Genomic DNA, 16,594 nt, shown 5'->3' on the forward strand with positions numbered 1-16,594 from the left:
AGCAGTGTCCCCGTGTAGTTACAGCCCCTGAAGCTGGGATAAGTATCAGTCGATTTTTTTTTCGACAGCTACTGGCGTTGTTTCGGCGCGGCAAGTGTTTGAGGTTGCCGAGCAGCAGTACGGGGTGGCAGTACGTATTGTAATAGTTACCACCCCCGGGAAAGATGGGATTAGCACGAGTCTTTTTGTCGGACATGGAGCCACGGCCTTAGGATAGCTCTCCTATAACGCGTCTTAGCACTTATATACTTGATTTTTATATTTCTAGTTAGTTCATCGTCAGTTCTTACATTATACAAAATTTCAAACTTCAGTGATAAAATTTACGATAGCTAAGACGCGTTATAGGAGAGCTATCCAAAGGCCGTGGCTCCATGTCCGACAATCGTCGGATTTGAGAGTAGTGCATTAGCTCTCCTTAAACTCGTCATAACTTCCGTATTTTTTATCATTGAAGTTTGAAATTTTGTATTATGTGAGAATGGACGATGAACTAACTAGAAATATAAAAATAAAGTATATAAGTGCTATGGTTCCAGCTGGCGCGTGCTGGCGCGTGCTAGCGCGTGCTGGCGCGTAGTTTAGGCGGACCCATCATGTGATTAACCGGATGTAGCAATGCGCATGCGTACAACGCATGACTTCTGCAAGGGTGAACTTAAATAATTAAAAAAAACCATTTGGTCAAGTCAATTCCCTTATAAGAACCCATGAAACGTAAAGGAGGGTAACTTGATTGGGAAAATACAACAAAAAGCAACTCAGCACCTATAACAAAGAAACATTCTAGATGGCATCTGTACTTACCCCTGTCTGTGGCCTCAAAAGTACTAATGTTATCTCCTTTCGTAGAGAAGTTTCCGAAAGATTGTAAACAGAGGAGAGTTGCGTCAAAACATAAACATAAATCAGGTATGTGTGCGTGCTTGGGATTCATATGATCGCCACACGTAGACTAGTTGAGGATGCTGCTTTGCGTGTTTAGTCTAATTTTAAGAAATTCTCTGTTGCAAGTCAGAGCAGCGTTTTTAACGATGCCTTTTTTTCAATTGAAGCGCAAAAGAAACGTCATGCACTGATGCAGACACTGTTATGTTGCGAACCAACACAACAGATCTTGTGACTGTGACAAGGCTTCCAGTGTATTGATTTTCATCCAGATGTTTGAAACATCCCGTACATTTTCTTTGTTTTTTTCTCTCAGTTCGTAGGCTCGAATTCCTTTCATAGTTTGCCATTTATGTTTGATCTGTTGAGGATGGAGAATCAGTGACTGTTTTGTTTAAAAATGGTCTATTTTTCATTCATGGTATTGTTGCCGATCTCCTGTTGACACAACAAGAGTTACACTATCATCTTACTTGCTGTCAAGTAAATATATTAGAAGTTTGTTGCAGAACAAAAACGGGGCATCTAAAATTGTTTGTCACGACTCACATAACACTTTTGCACAGGGCTATTTTTAGGCAGGGAGTTTGCTAACTGTAAGTGTTACATCAGAACTCAAGGTTGTCAACAAAAACAGTCTCTTATCTGCAGACTTTTCTCTCTCTCTCTCTCTCTCTCTCTCATACTTTTGAGATGCATATGACCATCCAGGGATGCATGGTCAGATCTATAAAAAATAAAAAATAAACACTTACCAGCCAGACGAGTTAATTACTTCAAGAAAGTCTGCCAAAAATTTTGGTGGCCCAGTACATACCACACATAAAGATTAAGACTGTGGGATTTCTGTACACAACTAAAATAGTGATGTTAAGACAGACATAAATTTGCGGAAACTCTTTTGTTGCAGAGAAACGCTCCATTTAGTGTTCTGCCGGAAAAGCCTACAGCCGCAAGATGGGTTATGTTACCATCAAGGTTAACACCAAGGACCAGCTATGCCTGTGTAGGGAACCCAACCACTGGTCCTGGGGTGTTCTTTTCGGTCTGTAAACCTTGCCATAATATGGCTCCCTTTTTACACTTCCACTAGTGTTTGGGAAGGGGGGGGGGGGGGGGGGGGTCTGCCCATTTTCACTTTCAGTGTTTGGGAGATGGAAGGAGAGGGATGGAAGAAGGATTCGGAATGAGTAGCTAGAGCATGTGAGATAAGATTCTTAAACATGTAATAAAAAGTATTCAATATTGAAAGATCATGAAGTAAGATATTGATATGTAATGAAGTTATCTTTTGTTGACACGAAAAACACATAGAAATGCTCAAACATTCTTTTAATTAGGAGATATTTGGTGACATTGTATCCTATTCCTGCATCAGATTCTGTGTAACATCACTATGAATTAATATTTGACATTCTCTGAACAGAATTTTTCATTCTACATGTATTGTATCTAATTGTTATTATTTAAAATGAGCTATTATGTCTTTATTTTTGTTTTCTTTTTTCACTTACAAAATTATTCTAATTACAGGTGCTTTAGGCATTGGCTGTGGTGCAGCTTTCTATGGAACAGGTAATCATTGCATGGAAATTATCAATTTTATTTGTGTTCAGATTAGTTTTTCTATATAGATCTGTATATTTGGTGAGACAATCACAGGTAATCTGACCTATGACAGTATAGTAGACAATGAAGAAAAAAAACTGTCACATATATTCAACTTAACTCACTTAAATGTTGCCTGATGTTTCCCTTTGATTCTTGTCTTACGAAATTCTGCAGAATTCTGTCTTGTAGAATGGTTGTTCGTGTGTTCAGCCTTCCTTCTTGATGCAAAATGATGTAATTTTCAATGCAATTAAGGCCTGACTTTGTTGACTTTTTAGTGAAATGGCATCTAGGCAAACTTTCTCTTCTTCATCAAAAAGTATTTCTTATTTTGTGACCTGTGCACTGTTGTTTTATCTCCCATGGTATGATTTTTCCCATAAGTATAAGGTATGTTATTTAACAAGAATTGTTTTCTATGGTGTTTTTTTCTGTTCAGATTATTTTCTGTGGAAAGTGGCATACGTTGTCGGAGCCCTCTATGCTGGCCTCTTGTGGATGGAGGGATGGGAGGTAACTAAAATACAACACACAAAAATCATCTCTATTTACAATTACCATGCAATGCACACATTGTCATAAAATCTCTGTACGTTCAAATGATTTATTTCCTGTTTTAGATCATGTAGGTCTTTGTTACTTTTAAGTTGCATGTGATAAAGCCGTTGGTTCTGTATTAGCTTGTTTGTGTGCCTGAGTGTGTTTATGCGTGCATTTATGTATCTATGCATGCATGTGTGCACGACTCCATGAGCGCTTCATAATATGTTCCTGCTATTGCAATACGTGTCTTTCTTCAGTTAATAAACAAAATATTTGTTGCCTCAACCATCAATGCGATATTTAACATTAGCTGCAGTTTCAAAAGTGAGCCAATGTGCCCTCTGGCAAGATGGATGTTATAGTGAATTTACATAACATTGTTCATGTTTTTCTTCATGATTTTTGTTTCTGCAATTTCAGTAGTCTTCAGTTAAGAAAATACAACTTTTTTGCCCAAACCATATCCTGTCATACAAAACTAGCAGTTTCAAAAGTGAGCCAAATGTTGGCTGGCAAGATGGATGTTCAAGCAATAACATTGTACCTGTCTTTGTTTTTGTTTTCAGGAGTGCGAACTGGACAAAAAAACTGGAGAAATGAAAATAACCAGAAAGACAGTTTTTCAGAAGCTTCTCCCACAATATGCAGATCAGAAAATAGGTACGCAAATTAACCACTACAAATTGATTCAGTTTAAACAAAATTTAATCATTGGGGTTCGCCATTTTGTAATTGAAGGACTCCATTAACTCTCAGTTATAGTTCCATGACGAACAAAGTGTTTTGTGCACAGAGCAACAGAGTGTTTTGTGCTCATTGTGTGTGTGTTTTGAGAATAATAACCATTAATGCATGCAGTTTTTTCAATATATATATATATATATATATTGCCATGCACCTTGTATCAGTTATCACCATGAGCAACAGAGAGTTTTGATGCACATGTGTGTGTGTGTGTGTGTGTTCGGAAGAATGATGCTTGCAGTTTTGTCACTATCGACACTTACATTTTCTCCTTCATATATATCTTTGCTGTCCAGTGGTGGTGCAGTTGGATGACATTGTAGGTGTGCGTGTGGACGAGGAAGACGTGCGCTACTTTGGCAAGAGTCACATTGTGGTCTTCCTGCTCAGCACTGGGGCGATTATAGGTGTCACAGAGTCTCACACTTTCGGCAGCAGCAAGTAAGTACAACTACAAGTGTGATTCACTGCAGTGCTTGCACAATATTGTGATCTAATTCACTTATGGTCTTGGTTTTGCACACAGATGCTCATGCATACATAAATACATACAGATATATGCACAGACACAACCAGTCACACAGATTATCTTCTTGCCTCCCTTCCGTGGCATTTCAAAATCCGGCATGCTGATCTCTCTCTCATTGTATTCCTCGCCACACACACACTTCAACAGAACACACAGGAAAGCTAACATTCATGTTTACTAATTTTGCTAGTCCAACACTTTATATGATTCAGACTTCCCGTTAATTCCTATGTTTCTGGTATGACAGAGAGCACTATGAGGTAGCAGACACACTCCGTACCTTTCTGGAACTGGATCAGCCTACGCAGCAAGTGCAAGATACTGACGATTACCTTGGTGACGGCTCCTCCTCTGACGACAGCTTTGAACAAGTTGACCGCATGGATTTGGAAGCGGACCTGGACCTGGATCCACCAACTGCTCCATCTCCACAATAACACTGCACAGACTAGTGATTTTACAATGTAACCTCTGTTATGTCTAGGTCCTTGTGTTTGCATGTGATGACTTTGCCAGATAGGTGATGGTACAATAAAACCTCTGTTTAAGTCCCTCCATTTTAAGACCCCTTCAGACCTTCTTTTTAACATTTCCCTTCCAAACGTGTCTAAATTTTTACTTACGCTGGTATTTTGGGGAATCAGGAATTGAGCCTGCCCTGACTGTTTGGTAACATTGAAGAGATTTTGAAACTTTGTTTGCAATCAAACACGAGCATACATGATCACAATTGAGACTGTCTTGCCAATAAGACCTAATTTTTGTCAGATTTTGTGTGTGAAAGTTTTAAAACAGAGGTTTTGCTGTATTAGAAGTTCTAGTTCCTGATGCTGTGCCGCATCACCTGATTTAGATTTCACGCTTAAGTCTGCAATATTTGATGTTGATCTATCACATGTGTTTTCCTGCTTGAAATTTGACAATGTGCTTGAAAATGTCCTTTTGTAAAAAGTTGACTTTAAAAGATAAATTTTGGTATTTGCTATGACTGTGATCTTCCAAACATCTTTTTATCTATACATTTTTATATAAAATGCAGAGATTTAGAGACAAGAAAGTAAAATCCTTGAAATGAAATTGTGTCACAGTCTGTTGGTTCGTATTCTCCAATGATTACAATGAACGCTACCTAACCATCAAATTGATCAACTGCTGAAAAAATATTGAACACACACATGAAGTGAAGCTTGCATAAGTGCTTTTATAAAAGTACTTGTTATCACACTCCAGTGGGAGAAAATATGTTTTGTTTTTCTTCTTCACAAGTTTTTGCACTGTTAAAATTACATTTTATCATAGCAAGTTCACATATCATTAATTAAACGTGAGTATTCATCTGCAACAGAACACCAGCTTTGGGTCATTAATTGTATTGTGTAAAGCCCTTCACCAAGAAGAGAAGAAACTTTCATTATAAGTCAGGGAGTAAAATGTAATACATATCAACGATGAAGCCATAACATCCTTGAATTGTTTTGAAAATGTTGACATCTTAATCTACACATTTGAAGAACTCAAACAAAGTGTACTTCAAGGGTAGAAAAAGTGGAGAGTAGGTCCGACGTGTGTATCGGCTGAGTTTCCTGCATTGTTGTTTCAGCACGCAGCAGATTTGGAACAATTTGTTTACTTCAGTTGAAACAGTTGCTCTCTCTCTACCTCTCCCTATTTTTTACACAGAGTTCCGTAACAAGAATAGAACTCTGCAGTAAGCCTCATAAGAATTTACCAAGTTTGGCAGATCTGAATTTGACAGAAAACTGCTGTCGCCAAATTGCAGCATGCACTTTTATAAGGTAAACAATAACAACTCTGATAAGGATGATTCTGATTCAAAAATAAAAACTACGAACATCTGCCCAGACAGAAAAGAGTAGAATTGGGGCTGATTTTGTCACCTACTTGTGTCAAAACTTGATGACAATTGATCATTTACATGCACTTGAGTACAATCTATATGCTGCAGGGAGATGGCTGGGGTACACACGGTAGCTTAGTGTTGATTTTCCACAATTTGTTGGAAGTGGTGTAATATATCTTGCCATGAAATCATGCATGCCTGCATCTAGCTGTCATGATTCGTCTCCTATCATCTTGCACTGTCTACTTAGTTTTATGGACTTGTGGTGTAATGTATCGTCTGAAGACAATAAAGATAGATGTATTAAGGTATGAGTTTGATGATGCATTGCTAACATTCAGAATTTGTTTTCTTACTAACGTTAACAAAGTTTTGTTTTCAGTGCAGAATTAAAGGCATTCTTTATTCGCTGTTTAAAAAAAACCTGAAGCAGTGTTGTATGTTTGGTTGTGATATAAGCAATGTTTCAGATAAAAAAAAAGAGATAATTATGTTCACTGCCTTCTGATTCATTGATGATGCATGTACAAATTTGAGTCGATTTTACTTTCACAAGTTTAACAAGTTTTTGTACAGCAGTTAATGCTCAAGAACCTTCAGCAAGTGAATTTAAACTAACATTGTATCTTTCAGATACAGAAAGATTTTCTTAACAATTTTTATATCAAAACAGTTAACTTACTTGTTACAAACGACAAGTAAAAAGGCAACAATTAAATGCTTATCACGTAATTGTTTGCTGATGTACATCACTATTTCTTGCTGAACTTTTTACCCATCTTGTACAGGTCGGTATTTTTCAGCAACAGCAATCCCTGGTTTTAAAAGCTGAATTCAGCTACATGTAATATGTTGAATGAAGTGTATTTCAGTTTTTTTAATTCTGTCCATGTGCAGTTGTAAACATTGTAACCACAGTTTTGCTGTTTGCTTAAAGTTGGTGGGGTTTTGGAAAGAGAGGGGGTGGGGAGGTGGGACAATGCCAACTGAACTAAAAACGGTACTTTGTGTGAAACGATTTAGGCTGCTACGTCATAAATTTCATGAATGACTATTCAGCCTGCCAGAAATAGTGGCTCTTATTGTAGTTTTATCAAAGGTTCTTTACAATAATGAAGTTCCTGGGTTCCATAAATGAGAGAAAAAAGCACACAATTTAACCATCTCAGAACCATTATCCGGCAACTGGTGTAACCTTGTCCATGGATTCATGTAGCAAAGCTTTAGTATTTAGGAAAAAGAAAGGATTTGAGTTTTGATGAGTGGACATACATCACTTTGCATTAGTCTGGAAGGAGGAGATTGAAAGCTTGTGTTTCAATAGCTTAATCATAGAAATCTTTTAGAAATGGAGTCAATTGTTTCTGAGAGCTCTAGTCATGAACTATTTTTATTACAGTACATATTTTGTAATTTTGTAAACAACTGGCTGGCACTTATTTTTCGTGTCTCATTTGTTTTTATTTTTATTTTTGATGAGTGCTTTTAATTGTGTTGAATGCTTTTAAGTATTACTGACTCTTTATAAATTTCTTATAAAACTTTAGTTGCTTAAAAAATTGAAGTAAGGCTTGTTGCTAAGAAAACAACAACAAAAACCATGAACTTCAAATGCTTACAAAGCATCCCAGAGAAAAATACAAGCAGAAATGTGGCCTTGATTTGTTTGAACAGCGAAAGTTTCAGTGCTTGCACCTCCTTTTGTATACAGTGCCATCAGAACAGATTTCAATACATGCATGTGTTGTGGTTCATCTTTATGTATTAAACAGAGTTAATTAGCTTTTGATAATCACAGGGAGAAGGACCCATATTGACAGAGAGTTCTTGTTGGCTCACGTAAGTGTAGCCTATGCGATGATAAACTTTGTCTGTCTGTGCGTTTGTGTGTGTGTGTGTGTTTGTGCGTGTGTATGTCTGTGATAGAAACTTTAACATTTCGTCATTTGAAGACGTCACATTATGACGTAAGAGGGTTAGACGTCACGCGAAGGAATTACTGAAAGTCTCGGTCATTGTTATTTTGAGCGGGCCGAGACTAGTTAGCAGTCGTGTCCCTGTAAGTTACAGGCTACATGCAGACAGACAGATCTAGATCTAGTGTCTCGCTTTCTTGCACAGTGTCACCTATGCTTACTGTGTGTGTGTGTGTGTATGTGTGACAGAGTGATTGAGTTTGTGTTACTGTTTGTCAATTTCTTACGTGAGCCTTGAAGGCTTCGCCTCTTGTTTTCAGTGTTGTACTTGAAGAGCAAGTCAAGAGAAACAGATTCCACTTCTGCATGAACAGAAAAACACTGTAAGCTACATAATATGGAGAATTAAAAGTTGATCTCTTTCTCATGTTATAGCAAAATTATCACTTGAAACTAAATATCACGATTATTTTACCTTATTATTGGTGCTCTTCTTGCAGTGCTTGTTCAAATTGTTTGACCAGATTTTCTTGTGTCAACCTGTTAGTTATTTGATAGAGATTTGAGGCCAATAAAATGCAATTATTTTTACAGAATTTATATGAATGTTGCTTTTTTACATTTAGTCAAGTTTTGACTAAATGTTTTAACGTAGGGGGGGAAATCGAGACGAGGGTGTGGTGTGTCTGTGCGTGTGTGTAGAGCGATTCAGACTAAACTACTGGACCAATCTTTATGAAATGTTACATGAGAGTTCCTGGGAATGATATCCCCAGACGTTTTTTTCTTTTTTTCGATAAATGTCTTTGATGACGTCATATCCGGCTTTTTGTAAAAGTTGAGGCGGCACTGTCACACCCTCATTTTTCAATCAAATTGATTGACATTTTGGCCAAGCAATCTTCGACGAAGGCCGGACTTCGGTATTGCATTTCAGCTTGGTGGCTTAAAAATTAATTAATGACTTTGGTCATTAAAAATCTGAAAATTGTAAAACAAAAATTTGTTTTATAAAACGATCCAAATTTATGTTCATCTTATTCTTTATCATGTTCTGATTCCAAAAACATATAAATATGTTATATTTGGATTAAAAACAATTTCATCTTATTCCTTGTCGGTTCCTGATTCTAAAAACATATAGATATGTTTGGATTAAAAACACGCTCAGAAAGTTCAAACGAAGAGAGGTACAGTAAAGCATGCTATGAAGCACAGCGCAACCGCTACCGCGCCAAACAGGCTCGTAACTGTCACTGCCTTTTGCACTAGCGGCGGACAACGTTCAGTTTCATTCTGTGAGTTCCACAGCTTGACTAAATGTAGTAATTTCGCCTTACGCGACTTGTTTCATTGATGACTTTCCCCCATATATATTTTGAATCCTATATTTGTGGAGATTACCTTTTTAGTTTATCCCTCTGTGGTTATTAACATGTCCATTGCTTGTTCTGTTCACAATTAAATCCACACACAGTTTGGTGTTAATTTTATAATAGTGTACGTTTACATTTTGCTCATACAGTTTTGATATTTCATTTATTTGTCACTTTAGTACGAATAAATCATATATTGTTTTGTTCTCAGTGTCAACTTTACACGGAATAAACATGTTCATTTTCATTGCTTTTGGGTGGATAAATGTGAAAACAATGTCAGTATATAATATTTATATATGGTTGATCAGTTCTAAGTTCCAAATGTTAAGTTGAATTTCCTGCGGTGAATGTGCGAGTTGGATATTGTAGGAATTACAAAACACTTAGGAAAGACAAAACACACTCACACATATCTTCTAAAAATGTCTCTAAATGTGAAATCAGATCGCATCATTTGCACATACTTTTAATCAGTTTAGTCTGTACACTTTATAAAAAGTTGAAATCATACAATTTTAACCAACTCTAAATGTTCTTTCCAGACAAAAAGAGGATAATGTTAAAGAAATTTTTTTTCCAATGGTTAGATTCTGAACTGACGCTTACTTGTCAATATAATATGACGCTGAAGCCTTCATTGGCTCTACACACATTACATATTAGTACATCTCTTGAAAATCTCTTGGCACTGGGAAAAGATTAATCAGTTTAATTAAAGGAACATCAAACAAAGAGATGGTCTTACGTCTGCTTTATCCAGAAAAGAACACATACCGATCCAAGGTGTTGTCCCCCCCCCCCCCCCCCCCCCAAAAAAAAACAAAAATGTCCACAAAACTTTCTGTTGATAGGAGAAAAAAAACACAAGCACACACACAAATGACTTGCAGCCTTCGTAACATTACAGCCTGTAAGTTATACTGCATAAGCATAACATCAAACAAGTTCTTCACTTCATACTCCTGTGAAATAATGACACACACACTTTTAGTTGTACCTGAACTGCTGTACAACAGCATTTACATGTATTGCTTCATTCAGCAAAAGTGCCTGACAATTGACATTCTCACTGCAGGCCTTCAATGAACTTGGCCAAATTACTAATGAAACAATGAAAACGATCAAACACATGAACAATTCTCTATAGCTGTTGAACAAACTAAGAGTAAGCAAGACGGTCATTTCAAGTCAGTAACTGGAAATCTTCACCACTGATCTTGATCATCTGGCATGTTCTTGATGAGACCCTGAATGCGTCCGAGGATGATCTCATTGGTGCTATGACAGTTATTCACACCGTAGGGAGGCTGGATGGTCAGTGCATCAGAAATTGTAAACACCTCCTCCTGACTCCCGGTCAGCTGAACCGGAAGTCGATTCTTCTCCAGCCACATTTTCAACTTCTGCTTCCTGGCTTTCAGTTCTTCTTCTGAAAATTTCTGTTCCATCTCTGGCCGAAACATTGCATCAAGTTTCTCCTTGATGCTGGGGTTGCTGTCGGCCAGAATGGTAGTTTTCGAGATGGCATCGCTCATAAGAATGAAGAGCTGTGTGGCATCATCTGAAAACTGTGCTAGGACAAAGGTCTGTGAGACTGGATCAACAGTGTATACCCATCCCTCGTGTTCCTTTCCATCATTAGTGATAATGCTTATCTTTTTGTACACAAACTGCATCCATTCTTCTGGATCATGCTTAAAGATGGGGTGAAGCTCATTTTCTGTCTCCATGGTAGCAATGTTAAATCCCAATGTTCCACTATCATCCGTTTTCCAATGGTCAGTTCCAAACAAAAAAAAGTTCACTCGGTGCTGTCAGTGTCAAAGGAACCCTTTTCTTTGAATTTTTGCAGTAGCTGGGTTTTGAGTTCCATCTGATTGTGAAGAATTCTAACACGACGTAGCTGCTCTTCTTTGCTGTACTGAGTGCCAGGCAGTTTTTCCACACACTCCCGAGCTTTCTGGAACTTGGCTTTTAGCTCATTCAGCTTCTGATTCACTTGGTTTAGATCTGGTGAGGAGTCTTTTTCAATACTGCAAAAGAAACAACAAAACCAAAAGTAAACTATGTGTATATGTAAACTGTAAGTGTAAAGAGCCACAAATTGACAATTTGGTTTTTTTCTTCTTCTTCTTCTTCGTTCATGGGCTTTGACTCCCACGTTCACTCATGTTTTTTTTTAGCAAGAGTGGATATTTACGTGTATGACCATTTTTACCCCGCCATTAAGGCAGCATACGCCGATTTCGGGGGAGGCATGCTGGGTATTTTTGTGTTTCTATAAGTTATAACCCACCGAACTCTGACATGGATTACAGGATCTTTTCTGTGCGCACTTGGTCTTGTGCTTGCCTGTACACACAAAGGGGGTTAAGTCACTAGCAGGTCAGCACACAAGTTGACCTGGGAGATCAGACAAAATTTGTTTTTAAATTAGGTTATTGTTAAAGGCAAGATGGCAATATCAAGATTTAATTTATCTGTGTGAAGGCAATATCTCTAATTAGCCCTGTGTCACGTGTGTGAGCGACCGGTTCACCATCACAGTCACGCTGGATAAATCTCAAAATGATCACTCTAAGTCTTAATCTTTAAAACAATGGAGTTTCACATTCAGTATGTGAGGTCACTTCCAGTGTTCCACTGGGCTAATTTGTTCAGTAATTGAGTTATTCTGGAGCATGCTGTGTGAGTTTCATCCGCACACGGAATGAGAATACAAAATAAAATAAAAATTCTTCTTTAAGTTTTAATATATATATTGTCATGTTACTGCTATATCTCGAATATCCTGGTGTAACTGATTCGATATATATATATATATACAGGGATCGCGCTAGCTTTTTAAAAAAACGCGTAAGTCATACGCAACGAAACGAAAAAAACGCGTCACGGACCAATATTTTTGCGTACTACGAAAACACGTACAGACACAAACAAAACACGCACGAAAGACTTAAAGACACTCCTTACCTAAATACGGCAAGTTTTCCTGTCGAACTCCGCGCACGCCTGTCGAATAACACCCCTGCTGTCTCCAACCTTCGGGCCTTGCGAGTTTGTTTCCCGCTCTAATACGACTAGACACACTTTCCGCCTTTTGGAAGCGCGAGATGGGAGAGCAGCTAATGTCTGTTTCATTATCCGACAAGATATTATCTGGTAATACCCTCGTTACGTTCGTTTGCGATACTTCGATGCAAAAAGAAACGGACTTTAGTTTTGACGCGCAGATTTCATGTGTGTCGTCACTTCTCGAGCCCTATAGTCAGTTTCAGGATCGGGTGATTATTAAGTCAGAGCAAAAGCGCTGCGTGAAGACAAGAAAAAGTTACAATATTTTTGCGTATGGCTTACGCGGCGCGGCGAAAAAAACGCGTCAGCGACTTTTAAAATGCGTCAAATACGCAAAAATCGTGCGTAAACGCGATCCCTGTATACATATATATATATATATACTCGAGACCAAAATGTTGTTTTGTGGTCAAATTAAAGAAGTACACTTATTTAACTTCGAATTTAAGGAAGAAAAGCATGTCAGTTTCTTGCAAGTGAAGGAAATTGGTGTTTAAATGTAAAACGTGCACCGCGTGGTTACGTCCCTTGAATGAGGAGGGAAGGAATTTTAGGATGAAACAAATTTAGTTTAAACTTTAAATAAAAAATCAGTTGAACGAGTTTGACCGCATGCAATGAATGTAAAGTACCTAAACTGACTCGATCATCGGTACTATGGAAGGCAGGGGGGCTTTTCTGTGTGGAGTTTAAACAAGATCAACGAGGCCAAATCAGAAAGCTGAATGCCAGGGGAAAGCTGAATGCGTTACACTGGAAAGAAAAGATTTCACTTTTAATTTGTTTTATTAATCTGGGCATGGAAGACGTCTTACCTCTTGTCATTTAACTTGAAAAGTCCTTTTGTTTTCCACCCATGAGATACAATACATGGAATTAAATCAAATACACATATATACTTCAATCCAAAACGTAGCAAGTTCCGCTGTCAAATGAAAAGCTCAAGATAACAGTAAATTAAGTAGAAGTGCATTGCCCAGGCACTGCATACCCCCCCTCCCCCCGAAGGACAAATCGCCCCCCTCTCTCTCTCTCTCTCTCTCTCTCTCTCTCTCTCTCTCTCTCTCTCTCTCTCTCTCTCTCTCTCTCTCTCTCTCTCTCTCTCTCTCTCTCTCTCTCTCTCTCTCACACATCATCCATGCACACAAAGCACACACTCACACGTAAATAGTCAGACAGACATCAACACACACCCTTACATACACACGCACACACATGTATACGCTCTCTCTTTTCCCTCTCTCTCTATACACACACCCACACACTCACACACAAACCATTCATGTACACAAAACACACACGCACATAGACAGATACACACAGAAACACCCTCACATACACACAAACACTAACACACACACACACAGTGTTGTTGCCAACCTAAGAAGACAATAGGTCATTTGGACCTCCCCCCCCAAAAAACAATAGGTCCAAATGTCCTGGCTTTAAAAAAACAATAGGTCCAAATTGTACCGCCAAGGTGTTTTGGCTTGAGTCTGTTTGAAATTGAACGCTGCTAGTGTTTTCTGCCCTTAAACGGGCTTTAATTTCTTTTTCGGCGGCATGTTTATCGATCAGCGATCGATGAAAAAAATCGTCTAACAGAGTAGCATCCCTTTGGCTGGATCAGGTCGACCTCTTTACCGGAAACAGCGAAAATATTATTAGATTATATGTGTTTGCAACTTTTTTGCAAGTTTGTTTGCACCTTTGTTGCAATTTGTTTTTTTACAACTTTGTTGCAACTTTTAGCAACTTTTTTTGCAACATTTTCAGGCTATTCGCGTTTTTCCCTATCCTTCTTATTCTGAACCTGTTTCAAGTCCTTTGGCATTGCTTTGATGTCGCTTCCTAGTTTTAATTGTTCATAAACTTTGCGAGGAGAAAGAGCCTGACATTCCTGGCCTACCCTTTCCAATACAGTGCCCGGTGTGCGAATGTAGGGATCCTGCCTGATCTTCGCATTACCATGCCGTAGTATTATATTGATGAACTTTCCGCTGTTTGCGCCGTTTTCGGTAAATAGGTACACCGGCTGGATCGGGTATTTCTGTAAACGCAGCCTCGAGTGTCAATGACGACAAACACGGACTCGGCACCGAGTGCATTTTCACTCGTAGCGAACATGAGCATTTCGATCGGGGTTTGTTTTCCGACTTTGCAACTCCCATTCCATTCATTGCAGACCTTGTCCGCCTTGTACGAATATGTATCGGTCAGTTGACCACCAAAACGTAAAAACTATCGGTCCATCAACCGGACAAGGCTAGGTCCAATGCGTCAAATCAGAAAGGAATGCGTCAGAGACCGAAGACCGAGGCCTGGCAACAACACTGCACCCACCCACACACACCCACCCACACACACTCAGATATGCTACACTCTCTCTCACACATACAGTATATATACATGCACGCGCACACGTGTGCGCGTGCACAAACACACGTGTGCGCGTGCACAAACACACGTGTGCGCGTGCACAAACACGCGTGTGCGCGCGCACACACACACACATACAATGATACACACTTGTACGTGTACTTAAACATGCAAACTACACAGGACACATGCGCAAGAGAAAAGCCCCCGAGAGGGGATGACGTCACAACCCTTTGACGTAAAAAAAATCTTGACGTCGTCTAATTGCGCGAACATTATGCCCAGACCTGGGAACCCCTGTTTTGCACTTTAAGTATTCTCAAACAAACTTGGTGTATTTTCAAAAAAATGAGCGTACTCCACACAGCGTTTGCACATCCATGATTAAAACATGCCTCATGCGCGTCCATCACACCGTTAATTAAGTTACCTATACATTTAAAACAATGCTTTTTTCCATTTTTACTGACAAAAACTGTACCGTATTTGACGGACTACAAGCCGCGACTTTAAAAAAAAATCGCATTGCGGCTTATAAAAAGATGCGGCTAAAACGTTACCTAAACTTGAATAGCATTCACCTAATGGAAGTCGCCGCGGATTTTCATTTCGCTCGATTAGCGATTACCGGTACTTTATTAGCTCTCTACTCAAGACTCGGCGCTTTTCTCTTTCATTCGCGAATCTTCGTTTGTCAACAAGTCGTCGTGACAAGCGTACAGAGAAACACCGGATGTATCAGGATCTCGCGCGCGCGAGATTTCGTTTTTTTGTGTCTCGCGATAGTTGGAGGAGCGAGAGCCGCCATGTTGTGTTTTCGTCTGCTCGAAATGTGCGCAAAAGTCGTAAATCATCCCAAAAAAGCTTATTCCGGGCGGGACTACATGTGTGTGTTGGTTAGAAATTGTGTGTGTGTGTGTGTGATATTTTTCTTCAAACTTTTTCACTTTTCTTCTTTGTTTCACTTGTTTATTCTCGTAGCCGATTTCGCCAAATACCGTACTTTCGTTTGCCTGGTTGTTTTGATTGATTGACACGATCCAATTATATTTTTTTCGACAGCGGCTAATAGGCTATAGTGACGTAATCATGTGCCAAAATACTGGATCGGCTTCAGGATGGGCTTGTGAAGAAAAGTAGTCTAGGAATTTTTCTCGTCGTATTTTTTTCCCACTGACCGTACTGAGCGTATTCTCGACAATCATGCGTACAAAATACGGCGAAATCGTATGGGTTCCCAGGTCTGTATGCCCTAGTCTCGGAAATTCCACCCCAACATATCTGCCCTAGGTGGCGACGGATCAAAAATCAAAGAATTGGTCGTCACCCACCGTATTTTACGAGAGGGGTTCACTAGTCCGAGGATTCACTAGTCCGAGGGTTCACTAGTCCGAGGGTCCACTAGTCCGAGGGTTCACTAGTCCGAGGGTTCACTAGTCCGAGTGTTCACTATAGACGCTTGAACAAAGGATAATTCAATTTGATTTGTCTTTATTTTGTGTGTTTATGTGTGCGTGGATATGCGTTTTACACTGCTGTGGGAACCAAATCGAAGAATATTCTCCTAAAAACACTGAGTTGTTTTCATTCAAAAAGATAATGTGGTGTTTTATATTTTGACTAAAGAAATCTCAGACTATTTCCCCCAAGAAACTTAGTTATTTATATT

General features: G+C 38.9%; 3 protein-coding genes across 4 annotated transcripts in view; 1 reads left to right on the forward strand and 2 right to left on the reverse strand.

The window, feature by feature from the left end:
• The window catches only part of LOC138959495 (activating transcription factor 7-interacting protein 1-like), a 364,173-nt gene that overhangs the window by 294,132 nt on the left and 53,447 nt on the right, over positions 1–16,594 (reverse strand). The gene's annotated exons all lie outside the window — the stretch shown is intronic.
• Positions 766–9,715, forward strand: LOC138959483 (cytochrome b-245 chaperone 1-like). 2 transcript variants are annotated; one of them, XM_070330997.1, is made up of 7 exons: positions 766–912; positions 1,799–1,933; positions 2,422–2,463; positions 2,939–3,012; positions 3,609–3,702; positions 4,083–4,227; positions 4,563–9,715. In XM_070330997.1, exons 2-7 carry the CDS (start codon positions 1,846–1,848, stop codon positions 4,750–4,752), a joined length of 633 nt encoding a protein of 210 aa, XP_070187098.1. In that variant the 5' UTR covers positions 766–912; positions 1,799–1,845; the 3' UTR covers positions 4,753–9,715. The 2 variants fall into 2 exon arrangements, with proteins under 2 accessions (XP_070187098.1, XP_070187099.1); XM_070330998.1 differs by lacking the exon at positions 766–912 and adding an exon at positions 1,243–1,371.
• On the reverse strand, positions 9,920–11,342 carry LOC138959484 (gem-associated protein 6-like). The gene has a single exon (XM_070331000.1). It carries the CDS (start codon positions 11,199–11,201, stop codon positions 10,677–10,679), a length of 525 nt encoding a protein of 174 aa, XP_070187101.1. The 5' UTR covers positions 11,202–11,342; the 3' UTR covers positions 9,920–10,676.

The sequence above is a fragment of the Littorina saxatilis genome, linkage group LG2, assembly GCF_037325665.1.
Source record: "Littorina saxatilis isolate snail1 linkage group LG2, US_GU_Lsax_2.0, whole genome shotgun sequence".
NCBI lineage: Eukaryota > Metazoa > Mollusca > Gastropoda > Littorinimorpha > Littorinidae > Littorina > Littorina saxatilis.

Bases quoted from the DNA above. Each gene is read 5' to 3' on its own strand.
- LOC138959484 (XM_070331000.1), bottom strand. From the start codon at position 11,201: ATGGAGACAGAAAATGAGCTTCACCCCATCTTTAAGCATGATCCAGAA.
- LOC138959483 (XM_070330997.1), top strand. From the start codon at position 1,846: ATGGGTTATGTTACCATCAAGGTTAACACCAAGGACCAGCTATGCCTG. The intron at 1,934-2,421 runs GTCTGTAAACCT...TTCTAATTACAG, and splicing joins GTCCTGGGGTGTTCTTTTCG to GTGCTTTAGGCATTGGCTGT. The intron at 2,464-2,938 runs GTAATCATTGCA...TTTTCTGTTCAG, and splicing joins TGCAGCTTTCTATGGAACAG to ATTATTTTCTGTGGAAAGTG.